At 53.1% G+C, this 27,256-nt stretch overlaps 1 protein-coding gene across 12 annotated transcripts in view; it reads right to left on the bottom strand.

The window, feature by feature from the left end:
• Ptprf (protein tyrosine phosphatase receptor type F) overlaps window positions 1–27,256 on the bottom strand; it is an 82,863-nt gene that overhangs the window by 23,804 nt on the left and 31,803 nt on the right. For 7 of the 12 annotated variants that reach the window (XM_051171918.1, XM_051171917.1, XM_051171916.1 and 4 more), the window contains exons 6-11: window positions 24,525–24,713; window positions 16,295–16,405; window positions 6,103–6,372; window positions 3,105–3,686; window positions 2,752–2,888; window positions 2,171–2,315 (exon numbers count right to left, since the gene is read on the bottom strand). In XM_051171918.1, coding sequence (XP_051027875.1) covers window positions 2,171–2,315; window positions 2,752–2,888; window positions 3,105–3,686; window positions 6,103–6,372; window positions 16,295–16,405; window positions 24,525–24,713 — 1,434 coding nt within the window. Of the gene's footprint in view, window positions 1–2,170; window positions 2,316–2,751; window positions 2,889–3,104; window positions 3,687–6,102; window positions 6,373–16,294; window positions 16,406–19,468; window positions 19,487–24,524; window positions 24,714–27,256 lie in introns of all 12 variants that reach the window. The other 5 variants (XM_051171915.1, XM_051171908.1, XM_051171909.1 and 2 more) reach the window with 1 other exon arrangement.

The raw sequence follows: 27,256 nt of genomic DNA on the forward strand, positions 1-27,256 counted from the left end.
GACGCTCCATTTCTTCCTGTATTCTCTCAAGAGTGGCGTCCAAGGCCTAGCTCTTTATGACCCACACGCTGCCCTCTTCCTTCTACTTCCAGAGACTTTGCCAGCTGTCCCTCTCCTTCCACTTCTGGCTTTGCCCTCTTGACTTTCACAGTGGTGCTTGGATGCACCTCAATGCCACAGGCCCTCCAGGTACAGCGGTCCTCCTGCAGCCAGCTTCTGGCTGACAGGTAAGCTTGCTGGATTACTCCCTTACCTTCCACAGCCTCCACTAAGCTACCACGCATCTCCCCCGAGCCCTCTTTCTCATTACATCCAGTTCCTTGCAGCACTCAGGGGCAGCTTCAGGCCCACCTCTGTAAACTTCCTGTGTCTTCTTCCCTAGCCCTAGACTTCGTGTCCTCTCAGTTTTGCCTCGCCTGGCTCAGGCCTTGCCACACCTCCATGTGTCTACACTGACAGCCACAGTGTCTTGAATGTTGGGGTGTCTGAAACCAGGTTACTGCTGACTTCCTGTCCTGGGGGCTGAGTGCTTTTTCAGAGCCTCCCACCTGAGACAAGCTCCACCTCCACACCCCCATCCTACTGCCCCTCACTTACTTACTTACTTACTTACTTTCTTGCTTGGTTTTTCGAGGCAGGGTTTCTCTGTGTAGCCTTGGCTGTCCTGGACTCACTTTGTAGACCAGGCTGGCCTTGAACTCACAGCAATCCGCCTACCTCTGCCTCCCGAGTGCTGAGATTAAAGGCGTGCGCCACCACACCCAGCTGACCCTCACTTTCAATCCATCACTGGGTCCTGGCCAGTTGGCATCCTAGGTAACTCGAAACCCACCACTACCACTTGAGCCAAGTCAACTGCTTTGCCTGGTGCACTGAAAAGGCATCTAAGTGATCTGTGCATCCTGGGTCACCTGACCATTTTCAGGGCTGGCAGAGCTATCCCTTATCTTTAGCCCTGTCTGCTATAGCTTGGATGGCTGCTCTGGGAACAACAGTCCACAGAGTCTCTGTCTAGAGCCACCATGTTCCCTGTTCCTTTTACCTCGTCAGTTTCCACGCTTGCTTCAGCCTAGGTGAAGTGTTCTAGCTCTTTGACCTCTGACCAATAGTGTTTCCTGTACTGCCATCTCTTCACTTTCCCATCTCACTCTGCACAAGTTTAATTAAAAGCTCATTTGGGTAATTACAGGCACACTATACGCCTCAGTCCACTGCAGAGGCCCTACGGATAGAGGCCTTGCCTTCCGCCATACTGCCAGACCTAGAGCATGTCGGGTCTGGTCCCCAGCAAGAACACTTGCTGATGCTTCTAGAATAAATTTATGACTATAGTCAGGCAGTCGTTGTGCACACAGTCTCACGTCACACAGACTTAACTGACCCTGCCAGTCACATCCATGACCATCTTATCAAGTAGGCAACCTTGAAGATAGTGGCACACCTATCACAGATGGGCTTTCTAGTACTACACCAGGCTGCACTCACACTTTCATAACCCACCACTTTCCTCTGCAGAGCTAGAGAGCTACAGACTCAGACACACACGGTCATACCCAGGATACCCTGACATACTTAGGTGCTACAGGCCAGGTGTTCACACGAACTCCCGGTGGTTCTACCAATAGTCATGTTGTCATATAAGCCAAGTGGTCCCACACACAGCCACATTCTCATGGACCTGTCCCTGAGCTCACAGGCCTCAGAGAGAGTACGTAGCTCCCAAGGAATCATCATGGTGGGGTATGAAGAAGGGGATGTGGGTGATGAGATGTGGGACCATGGGGAGGGAGACAGGCACCGAGGCATGTCCGAAACATGGCAGGCCACCAAATCAGCGCCATGATCTATGGATGGAAGGGGAGGGCTAGAGGATAAAGATGAGTCACAGTCACATACAACTTACCTGTGTGGGGTGTAAGGGTCACCGGGGTAAGAGAGGGTCAGAAGGCTGGGCAGGGGACAGAGAAGGCAACCGCTGCCCGGACACAGACTAGCTGGGCACTTACCTGTCCCTTTCTTGGGGTCCAAACTCAAGAGCCCAGACTGGAGTCCAATACTGGACTCAGCAAGAGTCCATACTGACCACCCACCTGCTTAAAGGGGAAGGGTGTATGGCCGTGTGTGGTGTCCCAACCCAGATGTGACAAGTGTGGCCTTAGCGGACACTTACTGGACTGTGCTGTACGGGCCTCTATGGTGGGAGTGAAGACGCCCACCCCCACATCTGAGCGGGCCGCCAGCTGGAAGTGGTACAGTGTGTCAGCCTTCAGGTCCTCTAGAGTGTAGGAGGAGGCGGGGTCGAAGGTCACCTTGTGCTGGAAGAGCAGAGAGCACTTACTGACTGCTCAGATCTCAAAGGCCGCTCAGAGGTTATTCCCCACATGGGCTGCTAGCAGCTGGCAGAGGACCCACTGTGGTTCTGTGATAGGCCCCGCCCCACAGTCACACAGGCCTCCCTCACAAAAAAATGCATGGTTTGACTCATGCCAACTCAAAGATCACAAAGGCCATCAGGGAATCTATGGCCCCAAGGGAAACTTCAGGGTGAGGACAATATCACATGGGCCACGAACCCAAGAGAACAAAGGTAGGCCTTAGAAGCTTTGCCTTTAGCATAGGAGTGGTGCAGACTACAGAACCACAAAGCTGCAGGAGAAACCCAGGGCCTGTAGCCTGTCTTAGGCGTACCCATCACATACCACCGGGAACCGGGGAATAGCCTCCATCCACCCTTCCCAGCCTCATGCTCACCTGCTGGCCTTCATCCTCTGCTGCCCAGTACACCAGCTCATACTTGACGATCCGCTCCTGCGGAGGCAGCAGCCACGAGAGCTGGATCCTGCTGTCCGACTCAGCTGTGGCCTGGAAGTCTGCAGGCTGTGCAGGTACTGCAATGCCCACCCCACGCACCGTCAGCTTCAAGGGCCCAGTGAGAGGGTGCCAAGCTCTCACTAGCTTGGCCTGCATCCCCGGTGAGCACACATCTGTGCAGTGCGGCACCCTCGCCCTCCCCATGCTCCAGGTTTCATAGCCTGAGGAAACAGGAGGGACTGTGCCCGAGCCTCTGTTGTCAGCTGTCCAGCCGGAACGCAGCCCCTACCTACCTCCCTGCTGCGTCTTGACTTGGATGGTGGGGCTGGGTGGGCCATCGCCCACGGCAGTGAAGGCAAGCACACGAAGGCTGTAGGTGATGCCAGGTAGCAGGCTGCCCACGGTGGTAAGAAGTCCTGCGTCAGTGTTGTGCTTATGCCAGGCGCTCAAAGGGCGTCGAGAGTCTGGAGTGTAATAGACGCGGTATCCCCGTACCAGGCCGTTGGGCTCTTCAGGTGGTTCCCACTGCACCAGCATAGTGCTGGCGCTCAGCATCCGGGCCTGCACACGGCGTGGAGGGCTGGAGGGTGCCTGCTCACCCGTGCGTGCACGCACTGCCTCACTGGGTGGCCCTCGCCCAATGCTGTTAACAGCCAACACACGGAAGGCATATTCCGAAAAAGGACTGAGGCCACCAATACTGTATCGGGTGCTGGCCACACCATCCACTTCCTGGAAGGGGCTGTCTGTGCCAGCTGCGCGATACTGGATGCCATAGAAGGACACAGGCTCGGTATTTCCAGAGTCCCATGTCAGGGTAACACTGGTGGCGGTTGTCTCTGTCACTACAAGATCAATAGGAGGCTTTGGCAGAGCTGAGGAGAAAGAATGGTTGTATATGGTGACCCTGAGGACAAGCCAAGGCATCATCCAAACACGAAGTATGGCCACCTGAGAGTGGTTGACACCCGAGACCCACCTTAAGAAAAGGCAGCTACTGGGACTGAGTCACTGCAGCAGGTCTATTGGTGGTCCCAAGAGCCTTGAGCCCTTCAGTACATACCACATTACCCTTGGGACCATCCTACATTGACTCATCATCACATTAGCACATGCGCTTCACCCACAACAGACCCGGTCCCACACAGTCCACACACCTAGACTAGGCAGAGACCTGGTTGGTTTTTTTTGGTTTTGTTTTTGTTTTTGGCGGGGGTAGGGGTGGGGGTGGGGGTGTTTCAAGACAGGATTTCTCTGTGTAACAGCCCTGGCTGTCCTGGACTCGCTAGCTGGCCTCGAATTCAGAGATCCACCTACCTCTGCCTCCCGAGTGCTGGGATTAAAGGCGTGTGTCACCACGCCCAGCTGAGACCTGCCTGTTGCTCACTTACACTCACCTGTACCAAGTCTGTTAACAGTGTGTGAGCACACACATGTGCAATTATCTCCCAGGGAATTGGCCTTAAGAGTTCAGAAAGAGCCATGAAGCTGGCAAAATCCCAGGCCCATGCTTGCTCCACGAGGACTGACCACTAAGTACCAGGCACCACTTCCGTGCCACAACGGCTCGAGGTCACATCCTTGCTTTCTGGAATTTATACTTTGGGGAAATAATCAACAAATGAGTTCATGGTGACCGTGTATAAGGACAGTAAGAAAAAAAGCCACGGCTTCTCCTTGGATGGGGTGAACAGGAGAAGACAAACAGTGCTGAGGCCTGAAGGCAGAGGATGAGCCCCTGACCATGACAGCGGACAGGGAGCAAGTGAGGGGACTTGAGCAGTATACATCTGTGTGCTGGCAGGTACTAAGGGTGGGGGGCCAGCTGATGTTCCTGGGTGACTCATCGTGAGCTCCTGAAAGCTACCGCTGCTTTCATGCAAGGACAGAGCATACGGCCAGCAGTGTTGCTCTCAGGGGAGTGTGAGGTCCTGGGCACTATCCCAAGGAACCTAGCACCCAAGGTGGACCAGGTGGAGTGACATGATCCTGGCTTACATCCTGCTTTGCTTTTTGCAGTACTAGGGATTGGATCTGGGGCCTCAAACATGGTAAGTGCTCTACCAATTTAGCTGTGTCCCAGTTCTTAGTTTGAATCTAAAAATAAAAATAAAAATAAGACAAAACCCAAAAAACCCAGCCAAGTTAAGTGAACACATCTTTAATCCCAGTACTTGGGAGACTGAGGCACAGGGATCTCTGAGAGTTCAAGGCCAGCCTGGTCTATAACAGTTCTCCAGAGCAACAGAGTTGGCGCCAACACACCCCAGACCCCCTGAAAAGACAAATGAACAAAAACCCACTCAAATTTCAGAGTAAGGGATGGGTCAAAGACAGACAAGAATGGATGGTAGAGTCTGACACTTAAATACTAGATATTTGGCCAGGCATGGTGGCACAAGCCTTTAATCTCGACACTCAGGAGATCTCTGTGAGTTTGAGGCCAGCATGGTCTACATAGTGAATTCCAAGATAACATACAAGACCTTGTCTCAATAAAAAACAAAACAAAACAAAACAAAACACCCCAAACCAAAAACAACAGTTTATATGTTGGGCTGGAGAGATGGCTCAGTGGTTAAGAACTCTTGTTCAATTGTTCAATTCTCAGCACCCACACGATGGCTCACAAACATCTGTTCACTCCACTTCCGGGTGACCTGATGTTCTCTTCTGGCCACCACAGGCCCTAAAGCACACGCATACACACATGTAGGCAAAACATTCACAAATAAAGTAAACTGAATAAATCTTTAAAAATTAATTTTTAAAAATCATAAATATTACTGTTATATTTGCCTGTCCCCAGAGGTCTTGGCAGAGAACCCTCCCTCTGCCCTGGCTACCAACACACCCTTCTCACTGGGAGGCTGTTCAGGGCAAGGAGCTGTTGCAGGGAGAGGGTTGTGAGCTCAGACCACCAAGGCCGAGTCTCTGCTCTGCTGTTTACTTCAGCGTGAGCCTGGGCAGAAGATCTATTTGAATCACTCGCTTGTAAAACAGGGATAATAAGAGCATCTGCCCTATGACCTCCCTAAGAAGCAAAGTCAACTATTGCCTGGCACGATGCCTGGCACCTGGAAACCCAGTACCAGCTAGCTATTCTCAGTGAGAGGACAAATACAGAATCCGTGGTCCTTATAAGGACCTGCCCAGAGGCGACGGTGACGATCCTTCGGCTCTGCCTGCTCTCCTATCAGCCAGCACCCATTTACCTGCCCCAGGCCTGAGGATCTAAAGCCCCCCAAACAGAGGAGGACATCGGCTGGCTGAGGCACCCAGCGCACTTACCTTTTACTGTGACCTGGGCTGTGGCCTCTATCATGCCTAATGAAGAGATGGCCACACAGGTGTAGTTGGCAGATCGCACGACATTGCTGAGCTCCAGGACATTGCGGCCAACCGGCATCTCATCCTCTTTGGTGAGCTCTTCAGCACCCAACATCCACTTCACATACGGCATGGGCGCGCCCACTGCCACACACGTCAGATTCACGCTGCCACCTGGCATCACCTCCTGGCTGATGGGAGGGATGGAGAAACGAGGAGCCACGCGGCGCACTGTGGGAGGAGGGAGAGAGGCACTCACAGGCTGGGCAGGACACAAGGGTGAGCAGAAGGGCAGGGGCCCTTCATCAAAGAAGCCTCTCTCAGAGGCAAGCCCATGCTCAGAGACTGGAGGAGTGGCGTCCCCAGGGCCTGGCTCACCACTTCCCACCTCACTGGGACTAGAAATAGTCCCTGTGCTCAGGGACCATCTGGAACGCCTCTTGATGAGAATTTGCACAACCAAGCTCCCATCTTACGGCACTGGACGTTTAACCAAGGTCACATAGGACTTAGTGCAAGAGCCAGGCCTGATTAGGGCCACAGTCCAGGTGGTCTGCCAGTGACCACTCTTGCTTGTTCCTGACTCCTTTCCTCCGGTGTCTCCAGAGGGACCAGGTGAGACACCAAAGAAAGAAATCCAGGTCCTCCGAGCATGGCTGGGGCAGGGCAAAGGATCAGTCACCTCAGTAACAACACAGCCACCTTCTCTGGAGTCCGTGCCTCCATCTCTTAGGCCATGGCCCCAGGAGAGAAGAGGAAATGGCACAACTATCTGCTGGGCCACGGCTGTGCATAGGTCAGGCTGGGACCCACAACGTGGATGGCCTCTTAGGAGGGCTAGTCCAGGGACAAGGGGTTGGGCGGGCCAGGGACGTGGTCCGCGGGCAGGATGGGCATGATGATGGCAATAACATGATGTGCACCAGTGAGTAAAGGTCCCAAGGAGGAGGGTGGCTGTGCCTGGCCACGACCCCCAGCCTTGGACTCCCCTGGCCAGAAGCTGTCCTGGGCTTCTCAGTCCAGGGTACAGCCTGGAACCAACCTGAAGTTGCAAGCTTGGCAGGGACATTCAGAGCATGCAGAGAGGGTAAGGTGAACAAGACCTAGCCACACATAGGCATGCTTGGCATGCAGACAGGCCATGCAGCTGCTGGCAGAGGCCCATAGATACCCTACGTAGTCACCCTTACACAAAGGGTCAGGGAGGACAGGCAGCAAGCCTAAGTGACCTAAGGGCACACGACAAGAGCACGGGTGGGTCTCTGAGGACTCTTGCTGGGGAGCCCAGACATGCAGAAGACCCATGGTCCCACATGAGAAGCATCTCACACAGCAGCAGGTCACAGAAGCAGAGGTGGAAGCTCCAGAAAAACCACCAGGTCCAATGTCACCTCAGTTCACAGGGGTCAAACTGAAGCTCAGCGCTGAGACATTTAGTAAAAGTTCCCAGGCTGCAGAGCTAGCTGGTATTGCATTGTCAAAGGCCACACACATAGGTAACTGCCACTAGGAACATCTAAACTACTACCACTCCCTCTATGGTCACTCGAGTAGCTCCATGCTGGCTGTCCCTCATTGTACTCCACTCCCACACTCTCCACAGACAACTGGCATTCTCCCAACCAACACGTTTCTGCGTGGCTCCCGACACTCCAGGGCCAGCCTATAAGACCTTGGGTAGAACCTGCTTCCACACTTTGTATGTCGGTTTCACCAAGTCCCACCGGTGGAATCACTATACTGGGAGCCCCACGTGAGCCACAGCGAAAGGCTAGCACACCTGGTCTGTTCCGCCACACTCATGTCAGGTATTTATTAGGAGTGTATTGTACACATCCAGAGTCCTGCCTTCAGGCAGAGGCAGCATCTTCATTCTCCCCGCCCCCCGCCCCATCAGAGTGCTGGGTTGAATTCAGGTTTTGTACTCTACCACTGAGCAACATTTCCAATTCCATTTTCATTTTCTCTAGGGGAGCTATCTCTCCATGCTTGGCACACAAAGTGTGTGGTCTAGATCTGGCTAATAAGAAACAACCTTTGGCTGTTTGCATGACATGAGAGCAGTAACACACTTTTCAGGGGCAGCTGAAGCTTGGAAGACCCACTCCAGGACAAGGGAGCAACAGTAAGAGGTAATGACAAACAACGACCTAGCCACACTAAAGACCTGGCTCCACGCCTGCCCCATCAAATCTACTTCCATACTTCCCAGTTCCACAACATAACAGACTGTTTTGCTTATACTATGGTTAAGTGGGCTTCTATCATCAGCCTCTTTTAAACTATGTATGTATGTATGTATGTATGTATGTATGTATGTATGTATGTGTGTATTTATTTATCTAGCTGTGTCTGTTTATCTGTCTGGTCTGTCTGTGTCTCTATCTATCTCTGTGTAGTCCTGGCTACCCTGGAACCTGCTCTGTAGACCAGGCTGTCTCCAAACTCAGAAATCCATCTGCCTCTGGCTCCCAAGTTATGGAATTAAAGGCGTACACCACCACTGCCCAGCAAAAATATATTTTATTGTTTATTTATTTAATGATTATTTTGGGTGTACGGGTGTTTTGCACTTACATGCACATATGATGCAGAAGGAAGTGGTGAGCTCCCATGTGGGTAACGGAGAACTGAACCTGGGTCCATTGCAAGAACAAGTGCTCTTCACCACTGAGCCAACTTTCTAGCCCTAAAAATTTTTATTTTTTATTATTATTTTATTTTATTTTATTTTTTAAAGATTTATTTATTCATTATTATGTATACAGTACTCTGCCTGCATGTACACCTATAGGCCAGAAGAGGGCATCAGATCACATTATAGATGGTTGTGAGCCACTATGTGGTTGCTGGGAATTGAACTGAGGACCTCTGGAAGAGCAGGCGGCGCTCTTAACCACTGAGCCATCTCTCCAGCCCAGAATTTTTATTTTTATATTATGTGTATGTGCGTGTAAGCCTGCACAAGCATATGTGTAGCACATGTATGCTGGAGCCCATGGAGGCCAGAAGATGGTGTCGGAGACTCTGTAACTGCAGCTACAGATGGTTGTAAGCCACCAGGTGGGTGCTGGGAACTGAGCCTGCTCCTCTTCAAGAGCTGGTGCTTAACCCCCTCCCTACTCCCCCAAGCCATCTCTCCAGCCCCTTTATCATGTGTCTTGTTTCTTTGTTTTGTTTTTCATGATAGAGTTTTTCTGTGTGGCCCTGGCTGTCTTAGAGCTCACTCTGTAGACCAGGCTGGCCTCAAACTCACAGAGATCCACCTGCCTCTGCCTCCTGCGTGCTGGGATTAAAGGTGTGCGCATCACGTCCAGTGGGAAGCCACTCTTGAGCATCTGCCTTTACAAGCACAGTAAGATTAGGTCTGTGTGGCAAAAGCTCACATCTTTGAAAGCCATGGTTGACAGGGCCGAAGGATACCCCAGGAGGCTATGGGAAGAGCTTTAGGGCTGGCATAAGACGGAGCTCCAGATGGGACTTTGACATTTACGCCAGGGGAAAGGTCAAGGCCAGATGGCTCTAGCTAATGGTGGAGCTCTAACAGAAGAAGGGGCCACTGAGTGTCAGAGTCCAGCGCTGCTGCAGGAGGAATAACCCTGGGGACCATACCTAAACATGTACCAACATTTACCCCAGGATAGTCAGTCCCTGGCAAACTGTGTTTTCAGACCCCGCAGAGACCTCATGGATCAGCCTGGGAGGCCAGGCTAATGCTTTGGGCCACTCCTTTGAAAGCCTCCACCTCTAGCCACTGTCAGGAAACTGAGGCCCTATGGGAAAAGATACTAAGAAGGGCTTTTATTTTCCCTCAAAGATATAAGCGATAGGGAGAACTCTAGGGGCTGCAGACAAATGTGAGGTCAGTATCAGGCCCCAGCACTAGGAAAGGGACTGAGCCAGAGGCCCCAGGTGTGCCACTGACAACTTCCTTCCTATGTAAGGTCACTAGGTTGCAGCCATGTGCAAAGATTCCAAGAAGGCAGTTTCCCGGAGCTCAGGTCATCACACTCACAGAGAACAGTGTGGGGGTAAGGGGCAGCAGAGTGCCCCACATCCCAGTGAGGCTCTGTGCCCTACAGCTGGCTGGACAGCTAGCTACCCCTGTACCAACAGCTGGAAATAGTTGATGCCCTGACACAGCATCTGCACCGCCCTCCCCCTGCTGCTACAAGCACAAGGCCTCCAAAGGGAACAGGACTCACCCTGGACTCGGTCTATTGACAGAAGCAACAGCAGGGAAGGAAAAACTGGAGCTGGGAAAAATGCACTTAGGGTCTAATCTCAGGCTCCAACAATGCCGGTCTATTACCGTTCCCTGTGCATCCTTAGTGCTGACATTTTATGGACAATTTCCAAAACAGGGCCCTGCCATTTCTGGATTATATTTCAGCTGTAACTTTTAAGTCTAATTATTTGCGCTGACAACCCCCTATAATAGGGCGGTGCGGCGCCCAGAGGCATCAGCATTCAGTGGAGTGACAGCCTAATCGCAGGGGGAGGTAGCCCCGCAATCTGCATTCACTTGCGGAAATTTCTCTGATGAAAATAACACAACATTAAGGAGGGGATAAGGGGCAGGATCCACTGTATCAAGATAAAATAACTCTTTAATAAATAACCTTGTGGCTGCCGCAGAGCAGTAATTAAATGCTGGCACACCCGGCACACAGTTTTAAGTAAAGCTAGAAAAATGTAAGATGCAATTATCAGCACCAAACAAATTACCAGCCCGGCAAATCCCCCCGGAATATTTAGAAACTCATTTCTCCTTCCTGTTAAATATTTGTGTATGCGCTTATTTTTGGTGGGACCACAGGGTTGGGGGGGGGAGGACAAAGAATGTAGAAGGTGGGTGAAGGGGTGTGGGGGGAGTGGCTGCGGACTGGGATGTCTGCTGATGACTGTTTTCTGACCGCCCTCGCAGATCCGCCCGGTCAGCGAAATGGTGTAACCAAAATGCCCCAGAGCTCAGGAGTGCATACGGATGGAGGCTAATGCTGCTATCTGAGCCCAGGCTGCAGCCCTCCTCCTGACAGGCTCCCTTGTCCTCCTGGAATAAACTCAAAACCACAGAGGAGCAAGATGCAGAGGGCACCTGGCAGCTTGGGTCTGTGCTATGTTTCTTCCTTGGATCCCTAAAGCCCAGTGGCCAGCAGAGCTACTAACCCTGGGATAATAAGGACCCCCACCCTTGCTGGCCCAGTGCTGGGAAGCAGAGGCCTAGCTCCAAGGGGATCCAGGGAGTATCAAGAAGCCCTGCCCAATCTAAGGCTGAGCTGGACTGGACTCAAGGCCCCAGCCAATTATAGTTGATGATTCAGTCACTTCAGGTATGAGCATGCTGGATCAGGATGCCCAGTGGCACTGCCCAGCATGGGGCTGAGGGCTGTGAGCTGGCTAGCAAGCCACATACACTCTACCTTTGGAAAGGTACAGAGGCTGCCTTGGAAATGCAGGCAGAGGGGTCTAGGCTGGAGGAATGACCTTGGTTTGAACCTGGCAGGGGACAGAAATGATATAGTGATGGGACACTTGCTCAAAGTACCAAAATGATGCCACTTGCTTTGAATCACAGTCATCAGGGTCTTTGAGAGGCGGACCAAGGCTGGTCTGAAGTCTAAGGATGGCCGATCTGCTTCACCAAGCACTGGTAAGACTCTGTGGGCCTCAAGGACAGGGCAGACACTGCAGGACTGTGTCGTGTACTGCAAGATCTCAAGGGGACAGCTCCTAAATGAGCCTCTTTCTATTGGCTCTGGCTTCTCTTAGGCAAGCTTGGCCTACATAAGGGTGGGGAGACTATAGCAGCTTCCCCGAGCCCCTGTACATGCCAAGCGCTTCAGCCTTTACAGTCCCTCTGACCACAGATCCCACAACCATTCCTGTGCTCGAACTCTACCTGTAACAGACAGCTGGCCTGTCCCAGGTGCAAAAAAAAAGGGGTGCGGTGTTATGCCGTGCACCATGCGTGTGTGGCCACTCCAGCAGCGGAGCCCGGCTAAGGGGACATGCAGACACACAGTACATGAAGGAGTCAAGCAGCAGGAGCATGCAGGGCAGAAGGCCTGCCCACCCATCCCTGGTCCTGCCTGCCAGCCAGCCCAAACAGTGATGAGCAGAGGCCAACTGGCGGGCAGGCGCGGCTGGAGCGAGCCTGAGGGAGCTGACCAAGCCCGCTGGTCCCAACTGACGGGCACAGTCGGTGGGCGGACTGGAGATGGATAAGAAGTGAAAAAGACCAACCTTCTCGCTGATCTGAGAGATGAGAGTTTGGGTTGATGGCAGAGTGCGATGAGGATGAGGAGGGAATAAAAAAAGACAAGGAGAAACACAGAGAGAGTAAAAACAGGCCAACCTTCATCTGCCCACACAGCACAGAGACAAGACAAGACTCCTGTGCCCCTCGCACACATGTGCACACGGACCACGCCGCTCACAAAAGACTCAGGACTCATGGAGGGACACAGTGGACAGGGCTGGGGCCCACCAGCGGGTGCCAGGGACGACGAAGGGAGAACTGGTAGGGGTATAAGTGGGGCATGGGCCAGTCTACAAGCCTCACACACCCTCACAGGTCAGACAGACCCGGTACAGTGGGCTCTAGGGTCAGGGCCCACCCAGGTCACAAACCCACCGAGGCACACAAGCCACCTCAGCCCCACCACCACGAGGAAGCCCCATGCTGTAAGACACGAGTGTGGGGAGCACGTCTAGATGCCTGGTGGAAAGAAAAGCCAGGAGGTAACACCCTCATTTTAGACAGCAGAGGCTCAGGTGCCAGGTCTCTGAAGAGAACGGGGAGGGTGATAGTCCTAGTACAGGTAGGCCAGGCTTTGCCAAGGGCGGGGTTCTGCCTCGGCCCTGGCAGCTGTATGCCTGGGAGCTGCAGGGGAGAGACACCGAGGATGGAAGGAGAAAGTGAGTCACTTAGGGAGGGAATCAGATGGTGGTGGAGAAAGAGGCTGGTCTGCTCAGCATGCCCGGGCCTGCTAGACTGTGGGCGGAATTGCAGGGCAACTGTGAACAAAGGCAGATGTAAACGCACGGTGCGTGTCCCACAGCGCTATCCCAACAGAAACCCAGACAGCTGACTCTCGTGTGCTTCCAGGGCACCTGGCGGCACGCCGGCAGCTTTATGTGCACGCGGACTGCTCCTTCTGCCGTAGCAGCCCCAGGGCTTCACAGAGGAAGGGAGAGCCCTGACAGTTTGGTGAACAGAGGAACAGTGTGGGGAGGTTAAGTCTGAGGAGATGAGTCCATAGACACAGAACAAAGTTAGAGATGGAGACAGAAGCCCTTAGGAGGCAGCAATCCTGCGCAGAGTTCTCCGCAGGGCCAAACTTCCTCTGGGCACCAGTGTCTGGAGAGATTTGGGGTTCTTTAGACTGGTCTGACTAAGGGTTGTTACTGGCACCTGGCTGGCTACAATGCTTCTAAATATCCTACTATGCAGACAATAGCCCTCAACAGAGATGTGTCCAGTCTGAAGTGTCAACAGTCAAGCGCTAAGGTTGAGAAATCCCTGAGTTAAAATCCACAGCAGCCTGAATTAGGAGGGTCAGTCCCTAATAGAGTTGGGGATTCTATCTCTGGGTCGTAACGAGAGCCACGATGGAAGGGAGACTTGAAGGCACCATGTTGGGAGACAAGAGGCCAGCAGATAGGAACCAGGACGGGGCAGGGCTCTTCCATGCCTATCTACTCACATGCAAAGGTCTAAGTACAGAGCTAGTGGCTAACGCGACACAGGCTGTCCCAGAGTACTCCTGGGGCAGATGGGGCTTTGCTAGGTACAAAAAGAACACTGGGAACACTATGGGCAAGGGCCAAGGAGCTTTTCTTTCTTTTTTCTTCTTCTTCTTCTTTTTTTTTTTTTTTTTCCTTTTTCTTTTTTGAGACAGGGTTGCTCTATGTAACCTTGGCTGTCTTTGGACTCACTTTGTAGACCAGGCTGGCCTCAAACTCACAGTGATCCACCTGCCTCTGCCTCCCAAGTGCTGGGATTAAAGGCATGAACCATAACTGCACAGTTTTTGTTTTTGTTGTTTTGTTTTTATTTTTTAACAGGGATTTTCTTATGTCAGAAATCCTAGACAGAAAGGGCTGGCATAGATATATATGGGCTCTAGACATAAGGCAGCACCTGGAGGGTGAGGTTGGCTATGTTAGACTCTAGACAGGGAGGGCCAAGGGTAAAGGAACCCCTATGTCCCCCACCTCCCAAAGCTCTTTCAAGTGGAGCTTACCCCAGAAGATGGGACAAGGCAGACCAGCGAGGGTCATGCTCAAGCCTATCATGTGTGGACCATGGGGACTCTGAGGCAGGGATGTTTCTTCAAGTAGTTAAGATCTCCTGGTCTATGCGCCACCTCAGCCCATTTCCAGAGATAACCACCGCCCTACCACCGGGAGAGGCTGTGGTGCCTAGCTAGGATGCCCCGTGGCCTCCTTTTTGAATCTGGGTGATCTTTTCCTGCTTTGGTCCCGGCCTCTGGCAGCTCTACCCTGGGAAGGGGCCATAACACTATACCTAAACAGCTGGCCTGGGGTTTATGAAGCCTCTGCCCGGATTCTCCTCTCTCTGGTATGGTCATGCACAGACAGGGGCTGCCTAAGTGAAAGGAGGCAGGAGGAGGCTGGTCATTGCAGTCTTTTCAGCTACTTACATCCCGGAGGGAACTTTCCAGAGTCCTGGGCCTTTGTTAAGGTACTAAGCCTGGATCGGCCTACATGTAAGTCTGTGTTCTCTATGTTTCTGCTCCTCTCAGCCTTCAGGAAGCTTTTGGGTCCCTGGCCTCTGTCTTGATGCCTAAAGCCAGGCAGCGGGCCACCTCACTGCACTGCTATACAGGACACCTGACAACGTGGGCAGTGACAGGGGTTTCCCAGCTCCCAGAAGGAGCCCAACACAAAGTGCTCCAATGTGTTGGACTGGTCCCCTAACAGGCTGACATCTGCAGCCTTGCCAGATCCAACTTGTGCCCTAGGGCATGGCTGGCCCTCTGTAAGCAGCTGGCAGCTTGCTCCTCTGCCTTGAGTAAGTCTACCAAACTGCTCAGAGAGTAAAGCAGGCCACCGCCATCACTCAGGCTCCATGAGGCGGAGAGACGTAAGACCATCCTCAAAAAGAGGTAAGGAACCTTTCATGTTCCTCATGATGGAGTCACTACTGCAGGGAAGCTGGGCCTCTGTCCTTCAGTGGTCCCTAGCCAGGGGCAGGCAACTTAATCTTTAAGGGCTTCCATCTGTGTAGGACAGCTAAGTGAAGGAACAGCGTGGATAGAGGACGTCCATGGCCTGGCCTGGGCTCTATGTTTTCTAGACTATCTCATGTGATCTCAGGGAGGGCACACAGGCAATCCACTTTGATTCCCTTGGGCTACTCACAGAGGCTGGGCACACCAGAACAGTCTCCAGACCTTTCAGCTGTGGGCCTAACTGTAAATAGAATACAATACCTTTGGCCCAAATGAGGAATGCCCAAGGCAACACACCCAAAGGTACTCACAGCTACCTCAGCCTTATCCACAACAAGAGGGGTGGAGCTGGTGATGGAACACAGCAGGCTGCCCCAGGAGGGTCCATCTGGTTCATCCCTGAGCCCTGCTATATCTGAAGTTCAGAACCAGAGTCCTAGAGCCCAGCCCGCTGGAATAGGTAGGAGAAAAGTCAGGTCAGGAATGCATATTCACACGTAAATGCACCCATCTGTGCAAAACACACACACACACACACACACACACACACACACACACACACACACACACACACACACACACACACACACACACACACAGAGAGAGAGAATAGCAATATCTGGTCTGAAGGCTCCAGACTCCCATAGGGCTCTGGGCCCAGGCAGCAAAGACCTACAAGAGATACAAATGCTCCCAGGGGCAAAGGGTAGAGGGAGTGTCTGCTTTCCCAAGGGCCTGAAGGGAACGGAGGCAAGTAGTGGCGGCTGCTAGTAGATTGCCCAGCGGGAGCTGCAGCGATGATGGCTGCTAGTGCTGCTGCAGAGAGAAGTGGGAAGGAAAAACTAGGCTTGCAGAGCCCCTCCAGGGTCTGCACCAAGATCTCCTCCAGGCAGCATGCTTGGCAGTGAAGTTTGACTCCAAGGCGGCAGAGCCAGGCATGGCCAAGTTCTTACCTCGCACATACAGGTTCGCAGGGGCCGAGTAGCGTGTGCCTGCCGAGTTGGTTGCCACACACTCGTACTTGCCTTGGTCAGACTCCTCGCTGCTCTCTATCTGCAAGGCACCTGTGGGGACACAAGAGAAGAGGTCAGTCATGGTCCATGATGAGTACGGCCTGGAGCATGGTGGCCTCAACAGCATCTGTAGCCCCAGCTGCTGTGGCTCACTTGAGCCACAGCCTAGGGCCTGTATTGGCTTCCAGGAAGCTCTTTCTAATAATCAGGAATCAAGAACTTGTACTTTGGAGCAAGATGCCCCTACTATGGGCCAGACCCTGTTCAACCCAGGAGTTGCCCACAGAGTGCCCACTACTGTCCGAGAGTCCTAAGGCCTGTTTACCCACAACCACACTTACCAGTGCTCTTGTCCTAAAGCCTACAGACCCACAGGCCTGGAATTCCTGAACAGGTGATGTCCTCATCAGATAAGAGCCTGAGCCACTGTCGCCTACTCAGAAGGGGCTTACCATGGGGTCTGGTGCCCAGTAGCCTCGGCCGCACTCCTACCACCTCCTCCCACTCTGCCCGGACCCTGCAAGCCCCACCCATTCCAGCTACTTTGTTCAGCTTGGTCCTGCTAAAGTGCTTCGACCCACCAAGGCTTCTGCATAATTCAGAAGGCTAATGGAGACTGCAGCTCCCACTCGGGCCAGTGCCCTGAGGGGTTGCTCTGGCCACAGACGGACAGACAGGAGCCAAGACTGGGGATGGGGGTAGTTGAAACGACCCTGAGAGGATGGATAAAGCTTGCATTTGGGACCTGTGCTGTCAGCTCAAGTGAGTGAACCCAAGGTGGAGGATCACTCGCATCGATCACCCCCACCCTCAAAGTAATAAACACTTGAAAACTGCTAGTGAAAGCATACTGGGCTAGCTATCTATGACAGAGAAACCCACAGGGCAAAGCACCATGCCCCTCCCTGGAACAATTTGACAGACAATTACACCCACACAGGACAGTCCAACGGACAGCTAATAACCCCCACAGGACACAGTCTGACAGAAAACCACCTCCTGCACTAACAGCTGGAACAACTCTAAAGAGCTTCTTCCTCCACGCTGACTGACAATCACGCCCACACAGGACAGACAGAACCTGCCAGGCCCCACCTAACTGGACTGGACAGGAGCCTCAGAGGGAATTTCAAGCTGCATCCTCACAGCCCAGGCCCAAGGGGGGACACTATGGGCCCAAGCTTCAAGCCCAGTTCTTTCCCCTCCCACCATCTCCGCCCGGGGCAGCAGAAAGGGCTGAGACCACCAGAAGGCCGAAGGCTGGGGGCTGGTGGGAGTACAAAAGGGGATGCCACCAACCCAGACGGGAAGCGGGCTGGCCTCTCTGTGGCCCTGGCCTCAGCATCAGAGCACAAACCAAGTACACAGGGGCTGCAAGAACAGCGCTGACCAGCAGCTAGAGGGGCATGTTCATGGAATGGATGGACACCACTTCAGCAGATGTTCACTCAAGCAGGTGAGGATCTGGGCCCTGGCTAGGGGGAAGTCTGCCCACGGTCAATTCAAGAGAGGTTTGGGGGAGACAGGTAGCTGGCGCCACGAGCTGAGGACAGGAAATAGTGCCTGGGATTGCAGCTGACGGAAGGAGGAAGGTCCCCTGGGACAAGAGCTCAAACTGTGTCAGGAAACCTAGGCTGTTTAGTCATTTCCAAGAACCTCACATAAGCTACAATCATGTGGGAAGAGGGACCCTCAACTGAGAAAGAGCCCCCATTAGACTGGCCTGTAGACACGTCTATAGGACATTTTCTTGGTTAACAGTTGATGTAGGAAGGCCCACCTCACTGAGAGCGGCAACATCTCTGGGCAGGTAGTCCTGGACTACGTTTTAAAAAGCAAGCTGAGCAAGCCATGGAGAGCAAACCAGTAAGTAGCTTTCTTCCACTGTTTGTCTCTCTGCTCCTGCTCGATCCTGCCCTGACAACCCTCAATGACAGACTGTAATCGGACATGTTGGCCAAATAAACTCTCTTTTCTCCAAATTGTCTTTGGTCATGGTGTTTATCACCGCAACAGAAAGCAAAATAGGACAAGACCCAGTATGGACCCTAAGTTATTTATTTGCACAAAGACATCTCCAAATCTGGCATGGACGCCCAGACCCTGCAGCAGGGAAAGCCGGGTCGGCACATGCTAAGTCAGTGTGCAGGGCGATGCACAGAAGGCAGGGGAACTGAGTCCTGCCATCAGGGTGACAAATAACATCCCACAGGACACAACCACCCCAGGCCCCAACTTCTGCCCTGAGCACTTTAGCCTTGAACTGAGAGTCTAGACGTGCCCACAGATATTGACAGACGTGGGGAGAAAATGATGGGATAAAACCAGAAAGACACCACTCTGTCCGTGACCAACTGTCTACCTCCATCACCGTTCCCGTGTGCATCTCACGGCCCCGAGGGGAGGTGGTCCTGGCTCCAATTCTAAGAAGAGGAGACAGACTTGATCCCTGATCTGGAGTCCTGATTCTCTTGGGTCCAGAATCTATGCTTTCTCACCAACAGGTTGCAGCGCCCCTTTGCATGAAGGTAGCCGGGGGGGGGGGGGGGGGGGGCTGCAAGCTGACAGGTCAGGTGACCTAGTTATGCAGGGGTTCGTTTATTTCCTTGCTGCCATCTAAAATGAGATGCAAGGGATGTTCTTATTTGAGCATAGGGCCAAAATACTAAAGGAAAAGTCAAGTAGCAATCTAAGAAAAGGGAGGTTCTCAAGGGTAAAGGGAAGGCTGGGTCATGCTCCCCCAGCCTCACAGGAAGCGTCTCCATCCATGTCAGCCTTAAGGACAGGCTAGGCTTCACTATGGGCACCAAATGGGTCCCTTCCGTGGGGCTAGCCCAGAAGGCGTGGGTAGGAGGGTTAGCCACCCTGGGTGGTCTCAGCTGGTATCTCCACAATGCAGACTTGTAATGGATGCATCCACAGGAGGGAATGACTCAGAGTGGAGGTGTGGTGGTGGCTGGTGGTACTGTGGGGGCTGGAGATGAAGAGGCTGGAGAAGTCGGGATGGGTATGGGGAGGTGACAGACTAGACGGGATGGAGTGGAGGTGACCAACGGCGACAGTAGTGGCGTGGCGTGGCGTGGTGTGGCGAAAATGCACGGACAGCATTCTTACCTCTGATTGGTGAACCACCTGGCGAGGTAATTTGAATGCAAATAAGATCAGAGAGAAACATTAGTACAAAGGAAGGAAAGCCACACAAAGCCAAACCAGAGAAAACAAAACGCTAGGAAAGGCCTTAACTATAAGGAGAACTTGAGGCCTCAGTGTGGTGACTCAAGTGTGTGTGAGCAAGCACCAGGCTGGATGTGGGTGAAGCATGTCCCCTGGGGGTCATTGGCACTGCTCTGAGGACATAGAGAGCTGGAGGTGTTAACAGGGATCAGGGAGGCAGGACTGGGCTCCTGTGACCCTTGCTGGTTAGATTGATGGGAGGGGAAGGGGAAGAAAAGAGGCGGTACCCAGCCTAAGAACTCCCCAAATCCCACTTGTAAGAGTCCAGGGAGAGTATTTACCAAAGGAAAACCAGCATTTAAACAGGCAGGGTTAAGGGGAGAGCTCACAAAGATTACTACAAATCAGGGATCCCCAAACACAGAGCGGCTCTGGCATCCAGGAGTGGGGCGTGGGACTCAGTCAGCTCACAGCCCAGTGGCTGGCAGCTATAAAACCCACCTGATCCTATTAGCACAGAGTAGGCAGAGTACCCCAGCCTGTCTGGCAAGAGGCAAAGGGCCAGTGCCCACCCCTTTCATGTCTGGTGCCTCAGAGCCCTGAGGTCAGCAGCCAGGAGGGACAGGCTGCCTTCCACAGCCAGGCCTATTATGAGGCCGAGCAGGTTTGCCTTCTAAAGGTGCCTCTCCAAGACTCCCACTTCAACCACTGGAGCCAGGAACCTATAAGCAGACCAGGTCCATGTCTGTCTATTCACCCTCTGGCTCCTTTGGCGTGTGGGCTGGAAGTGTCCAGGGCCACAGACCAGCTCCTGTCTCCCTGAACTTGGCAACACATACTTGGAAAAATACCCATCTCTACACACAAACAAGGAAGCGGAGGGCTGGAAACATTAAGAGGCTTCTATGTGAGGCAGCAGGATCTAACCCAGAGCCTTCCCGATGGGCATCCGGCAGATGTGGAGGCTCGAAGGCAAAGGCGGTGGCTGGGGCAGCCGTGTAAGTGAGTGAGGAGTGAGCTATCATAGAGATTCCCCGAGTGTGGTCCAGAGGTCTACGGGTTGGGGGAGGGTCACTGAGAACCTTTTAGGAGGTCCACTAGAACAAGACCCACAATTAGTAGCTCCTACCAATACTAAGACTGGGGGTGGTGGAGTGTCCCTGCGATCTTAGCACTTGGGAGGCTGAGACAGGATGACTGTGGCAGGCTCCAGGCCAGGCTGGACTCTGTAATGAGATCACACCAGCCAGGGCTGTACCATAAAGACTCTGTTTCAAAAATAGGGCAAGAGTTATTGGCCTTATTTGGTTGCTTTCGTTCATGGCTGTGCAGGGGCATTTCCTGAAGGGTACGCAATGTGTAATACATCAGCGGAGTGAACAGCCACAGCTGAACTCCATATTAACAATGAGGTTTCTCTTACTAAACATTTTTTGTTTTAGCTAATTATCTTTTTTTTTTTTTTTTAATTTTAGGATGTTATTTATGTTAGCACTTAATTGTTTTTAAATTATTAAGAATTAGTTAAGTATTTAAAGCCTTCAATCTTCAATCTCCACTACAATAAACATCAGTAGGTATAATCCAGATCAACAAAACTACCTTAAAGGTACCAAGACCAGAAAGTTGACAACCACTGACCTCCTGAGGTCTAGGCCAGAGCTAGGCAGGGGTCCTGGCGTATACAGCCTGGCACTGAAGCCCCAAGCCTGCGGCTTCTGCTCTTTCTCCTGCTGAACTGAGAATCTGCCTTTTCTGTTTCACTAGTCAGGTATTTTGGCCTGAGGGGCTCCAAGAGCCAGCTTCCCCAGGAGACTCATGCCAGTGAGATCAGAACGTAATCACACGCTGACTGCACCGTTCTGGAAGACCCAGGCAAAGGCAGAGCAGCGTGCTGTAGAGGGGCCTTCCCGTCAGAGCTGGGCCAGGCAGCAGAGAGGGGGCTACAAGCGTCTCATCAGAGGGACCAAATGCCTCCTCCTGCAGCCAGAGGCGCCATCTCCGCTTGACACCACTGGCTCTGCCTCTGCCAAGCAGGCCATCCTTCCTTCACCCTTCCTCTTGGGCTTGCCTCAGGTCTCAAGCTCAAGTACTTCATAGGGGTACCGTGGCAGCGGGTCACACTGCTGCAGCAGGAAGAGCCCTTCAAGCAGAGCGTGCACCTAACCAGTGGACATTGCCAGACCTTGCTCTGGGGCCATATTATGCAGATTTGTGATGGCTGAGGTCACAGATGCTGGAGGCACTGTGGGGACTGCCAGAGGGACCTGAGATCTGGAGAGCAAAGGTGTGGTGCTCTGGTTGGATGCAACGCCTCCTCAGGCACCAGGCACTCGGAAGTCACCTCCCAGAAGAGCTTCTAGACCCTAGTCTCCACATGTGACCTTTGACCTGTGGAAAGTGGACCCGATAATCATAGCCTGTCTTGCTGCAGAAAGGCTGCAGGAGACTCAATGGTAATAAAGGGCAGAAAAGCACTCTGTTAAACTGTTGGTGATGTGAAAACCACAAGGGTCCTTGAAAGTACGCAAGTATGTAGGAGTCTGAACCCACTCTGTGAAGGGATGTCCCCACATGGCTCCACCCCACGCCCTGGGTACACACACCCTCTCTAGCCTATGACCCTTAAGTCACAGTTTCCTGGTAGCAGGAAAGGTCAAAGGAGTAGATATCATCTTCAGTGATAAGTCCCAAAGGTCAATAAAATACTTTTCAGTGTGGACTTAAGAGAGAACAGGGTATTGGGAGAGGGGGCACCTTGCCAAGCAAATCTGTCCTCCTACATCCAGCCTAGGTAAGCAGGGCTGGAGACAATGGTGACACCAGGAAGCAGGGTAGCTCCTGAGGGAGGAAAATGCGTGCAGGCTCCCAGGAGAGGAAGCTGAAGTGAGCAGAGGGCCAAGTGGGCAAGGGTGGGCCAGCACAGTTCCTTGCAAGTGGGGAAGAGGCAGGAGGCAGGAACAGAGCTTTGCCATAAAGCAGGCAGCAAACTGTCACTGTTTCCTTAAAGCAGCTAACTCTGCAAGACGTGAAGTTATTTTAATTGAGGCCATAGAACTAATGAGGGCATATGCTGATAGGACAGGGTGGGATAAAGCTGGCCATGTGGACAGGGTGCCTTGACCAGGAGCATGCATCTGACCATGCAGGCAGGGTCAAGGGTTATAAGCCCGGGTCCAGCACTGGCTTTCAAGGTCTAGGAGGAAAACGACCAGCCAGTAGCAACAGCTGTAGGACAGAGGCAACGTGAGGAGAAGGCACCAGTTTCAGATCCATTTGGTGATACATGAAGAGGGCATGGCTCCTTACTTATTGGGTGTGCTGGGTCTCTTTCAGGTTTGGGGGTGGGGAGTCACCACTCACGGAGAAAGGCTCACTGGGAACTGGATATGGCTGTTTGTAAAGGAAGTTGTTGCATGTCCAGGACTGGGTGACACCCAGAAGGCACTGAACATGGGACCTGGAGCTCACACAGAATGTCTGGGCTGGGCTGACCAGAATGGGTGCAGTTACAGAGGTGGCAACTGAAGTACCAGGAGCGACGGAGTTGCCTGCCGCGGGACAGGCTATGTCAGTGCAAGGGTGAGGCTGGCAGGGCTCTGGGCCGGAGGAACCAGCGCTTCAGGCGAGGGCAACAGGGCAATCAGAGGCAAATCAAGGGGGACCAAGCCCAAGGGAAGGCAGGGGGGTTTGTTCAAGAAGGAGGAAGGGCTGTTGGCCACGGTGAGGCCCGAGCGGCTTCCAGTGGAGTGCTGGGCAGGGGAGGGGTGGCATGGGGTCTGGCACACAGCAAGCACTACATAAATACTTGATGAACAAATGCTGGAGACAGCGGGCCTTCCCAGAACTGCTGCCTGCCGCAGACAGTCAATGCCATTCCGGGGAGGAGTCAGGCCTGCAGGGAGGACCGTCTGGCAGCACGGGGAAACCTGCCTGGGGCACCCACGAGCGAATGCAGGGGAGCCGAGCCATGCCGGCCTCTGTACTGTGCTGGGCAGCAGCCACCAACGCTGCCGGACCATTTTCTGCCTTGATTATGGCTGTTTTAATTAACTGCACTACAGCTGCCTCCATCTTGTTGAGTTTTAATTAAATTAAATGAGCTAACACTTCGTGGGCTGTCTCAGGCGGCCGTGGCTGGGGCCGGAATCCTGCCCTGCTGGGTGGCTCAACACTCCTTCTTCTCCCTGGGTACCAAAATGGTGTGGGCCTGACAGAGTTGTTGGGGTGGGGGTGGGGGAGTAGGGGGCGTCTCTGAAGCCAGCAGAGCCTCAAGAGGAGCTGCCACATCCTTCCTGATGTTGACATCACAGCTGATGGGCAGGAGGAATTCAAGCTATAGCTGGGCAGACTGCCGAAGGCCTACCAGGACTTTTGGAGCCAAGTCTGCAGGTCTATCCTGAGCTGCTAGCAGGTGTAGAACGAACGCAGTCCAGATGACTCTGAGTCTCCTTTCCCACCCACTCCATCCACAAAATCAGAATCAATTTTCTTGGCGGGAGCCTCACAGGCAGATCGATCAATGGGGCGACACCTCCCTCTTGGTCACAAAGACATCCCTGTTCCCAGGGCTCCAAGGTGGCTCAACTGAGACATCCATAGGAGTCAGGTGGCTCTGGTGGCCAAAAGACAGAGGCAAGTCCCCCCAGTTTCAGGCTTTCCGGCTCCATCTGAAGCCCCGATGAATCAAGTATTACTGGCTTCTTCCCCAGCAAACGTCGCTGCCTAGAGGAGCAGAGATGCAGGCTGGGCTGTGGGAAAAGTAGAAGGTGAAATGCCAGGGGCACCATCCTCAGGCCTGCCATGCTGGCATGCCATGCATGCTTGGAGGGGCAAGACTGGCCCAAAGTATGGCATCTGACAATCCCAGAAGGGTGAGGACAGTACTTGCCACTGCACCCTCTCTGCTCAGTCTTCCTTAGACACCTCACTGAACTAAGCTGGATGATGTCTTCCCTGAGGTAATCATGGCACCTTAACTCTGCCCTCAGCTCACCTGAACGCAGCTGCTTGATGCGGCCGTTGCTTAAAGTAGGATCCACAGGAAGGAAGTCTTTGAACCAGGAGATCTCAGGGTCTGGATTTCCACCAGCTGCGCACAGCATGGTGGCCGTGCGACCCTTCTCCACCACCTTCAGTTGAGGTCCCATGTCGATGGTCGGGAACCCAGATGGCAGCTGGTCCTCTGCAAGCAAAGGGTGACATGTGCATCAAGACCTGCAAACCTCTGAGGCCCTCTTTGTGTAGGTTCTCCCGAATTCCAGGTTAGCTGGACTCACAATATACTTCTCTTTCCCACCCCTGACTTCTAAGTACCAGCCCTGTGCCAAATGAGGAACCGGAGTCCTAGGTCCCTTTTGGTAGGGCAGGGGCTGCAAGAGGGCCCACACCACCACACCCCTGCTGGGAACTTTCCAAGTCTGGGGCGCACAGACTGAAAACGTCAGCACTTACCGCTCTAGGTACTGGGAAGAGGAGAGATCAATGTTCTGCTGGCTGCAGCAGAAAGTGCTATACGGACAGAGACCCGGACACGGGGTGGGGGCGGCAAGGGACACACAGCTCCCAAAGCATCAACAACCACAACCCCAGCAGGGGCTGTGCTTGTCCAGCCTCCGCTTCCTTGTCAGCACACTTGATAACCCTGCTTGGCCTATATCCCTTCACTGCTCCATGTCACTGACCCTGGGCAACTCACTATCAGTGATCTAACTGTAGCCTTGCCTCTGACCATTTCTTTACTGCAGCTCTGACCCTTGGCCTTCCTCCCCACTCCTTCATGACCCTGAGAACCACGATAAGACCTAAGGACCGTGTCTGAGCATGTATAGGCTAAGAAGACATGCACACACACACACAGCACACAAATAAAATAAAATAATCCATGGTCTGTCCTCCCAACTTTTCCTAGAGGTGGAGACACACACAGGAAATCTCTAACATTCGTCCCATTTCCACTTCACATATAGGTTCCTGAAGCAGTCGCCATCGAATAAAATTATGCTGCCCAACCCCCACCTTCCAGAAGCTCCAAGAGCTGGGAAGGCAAGCCCTTCGACCTGTATCGACTATGTGACACTGACATCTCTACCACTAGCTGCCACCTCCAGGGCTGTGCATGTTTGTTTGTTGTTGTTGTTTTGTTTGAGACAGGGTTTCTCTCTGTGTAGCCTTGCCTGTCCTGGACTCACTCTGTAGACCAGGCTGGCCTTGAACCCCCAGAGATCCACCTGCCTCTGCCTCCCCAGCTCTGGGATTACAGGCGTACACCACCACCGCCGCCGGCCACGCTCTACACTGTTTTTGATCTGTCTACTGGGTTTAGGTGTCCACCTTGTAGAGACACCTTGAAGACTCCATCAGAAAAAGAACCCAGGGTGCTAGGGAGTACCTGACACAGAGCCTGTACTCACGACCATGACTAGTTATAATTAGCCAGGCCTGAGCCACCGAGGCACCCAGATACTGGAGCTGTAGCCTGGCGCTGCCTTTTGCACTCTAGGCTGCTAAGCAGTCCTTCCCATTGGAGCAGGCGTTTGAGGAGAACTCAGCAGGTCTTCTCCTCCTCCCAAGCTTGGCTCTAGGCATACCCAATGAGGTCACAGGGAATGTGTGCCCTTTGTCTACCTTTTGGCAAAAAAGTTGGGCCTTGTAGTAAGGAGAAGGACAGCACCACCCTGCCCTTCCCTTTCACACGCCCAGCACAGGGTTAGTACATAGGAACACTGGCTGAGGCCAGGGCCCATGCCAGGAAGACTCAGCCTCGGAAGAGGAAAACTAAAGGGTAGGGCGGGAGTGCCAGCTTCCCTGCCCGCCGATTCCGGCAACCTAAGGGGAGCGACAAGGGGCACAGACATGAGATGAAACTGAAGGAGCCACACCACATCGAGGAAGCCCATTAAAACTGTAACTTCTAGGGACGTCCTAGAAGGGTGTCTGGCTGGGGGACAGGAGAAATCCCAGCATGGCCCTGACTTTCACACCTTGCCCAGGAACTGGCTATACCCTTCCTCGTTTGCAGCTCTATCAAATTCTGAATGGGAAGCCTGGGTCTCCTCTGCTCTAAGTACAATCCCACAGTGCCCTGACTCTCAAAAGGACCACACTCGACAGTAGCAAGACACTAGGAGGGTAGAAACAAGGACTGCAGGCGCACAGCTTCCTTTGGCCTGGCACCACTTGGGAGACAAGAGCAAGACCTGAGGCCTAGGCACCATCCCCGCCCCCTTCCAGCAGCTGAGGAGGCTCAAGGTTGCGGGCAGCAGCCTTGTTCTTCCAAGCTCGTACTCCTCCTATCTGCATGAACCAAGGGGGAGCAAGATGAGGAGGGGGCTAGGTCCTGCCACAGTCAGAGCCTCTGTCGCCTATGTGCAAAGTACTGACCAAGAATGGAAGAAGCCCTGTGGCCCAGGAATCTACTCTGAGTTCTTGACACAGGGAAGGTCTTTGGGACCTACGCCAAATTAAGGACAATTAATTTTCCTCCTTCAATTATCACGCCCTCAAATGGCTCCGTCCTTGGCTCAGATCATCCCTCAGGCACCACCGCCAAAGCCTAAAACCAGTGAGTGTAAAGAGCTGTCTATTGAACAGCAGGACCCAAAAGCCAGTCCCTGGTGCCAACTGGGCTCCCAGGCAGCGCTGTGAAGACTGCTTCTTAGCCCCTCCAGGAGGGAAGTGAGTTTCACAGGAGGACTTCCACCTCTCAGGCCTGACCTCCTCTCCCAC

Source organism: Acomys russatus, chromosome 29 (genome assembly GCF_903995435.1).
Source record: "Acomys russatus chromosome 29, mAcoRus1.1, whole genome shotgun sequence".
Lineage (NCBI taxonomy): Eukaryota > Metazoa > Chordata > Mammalia > Rodentia > Muridae > Acomys > Acomys russatus.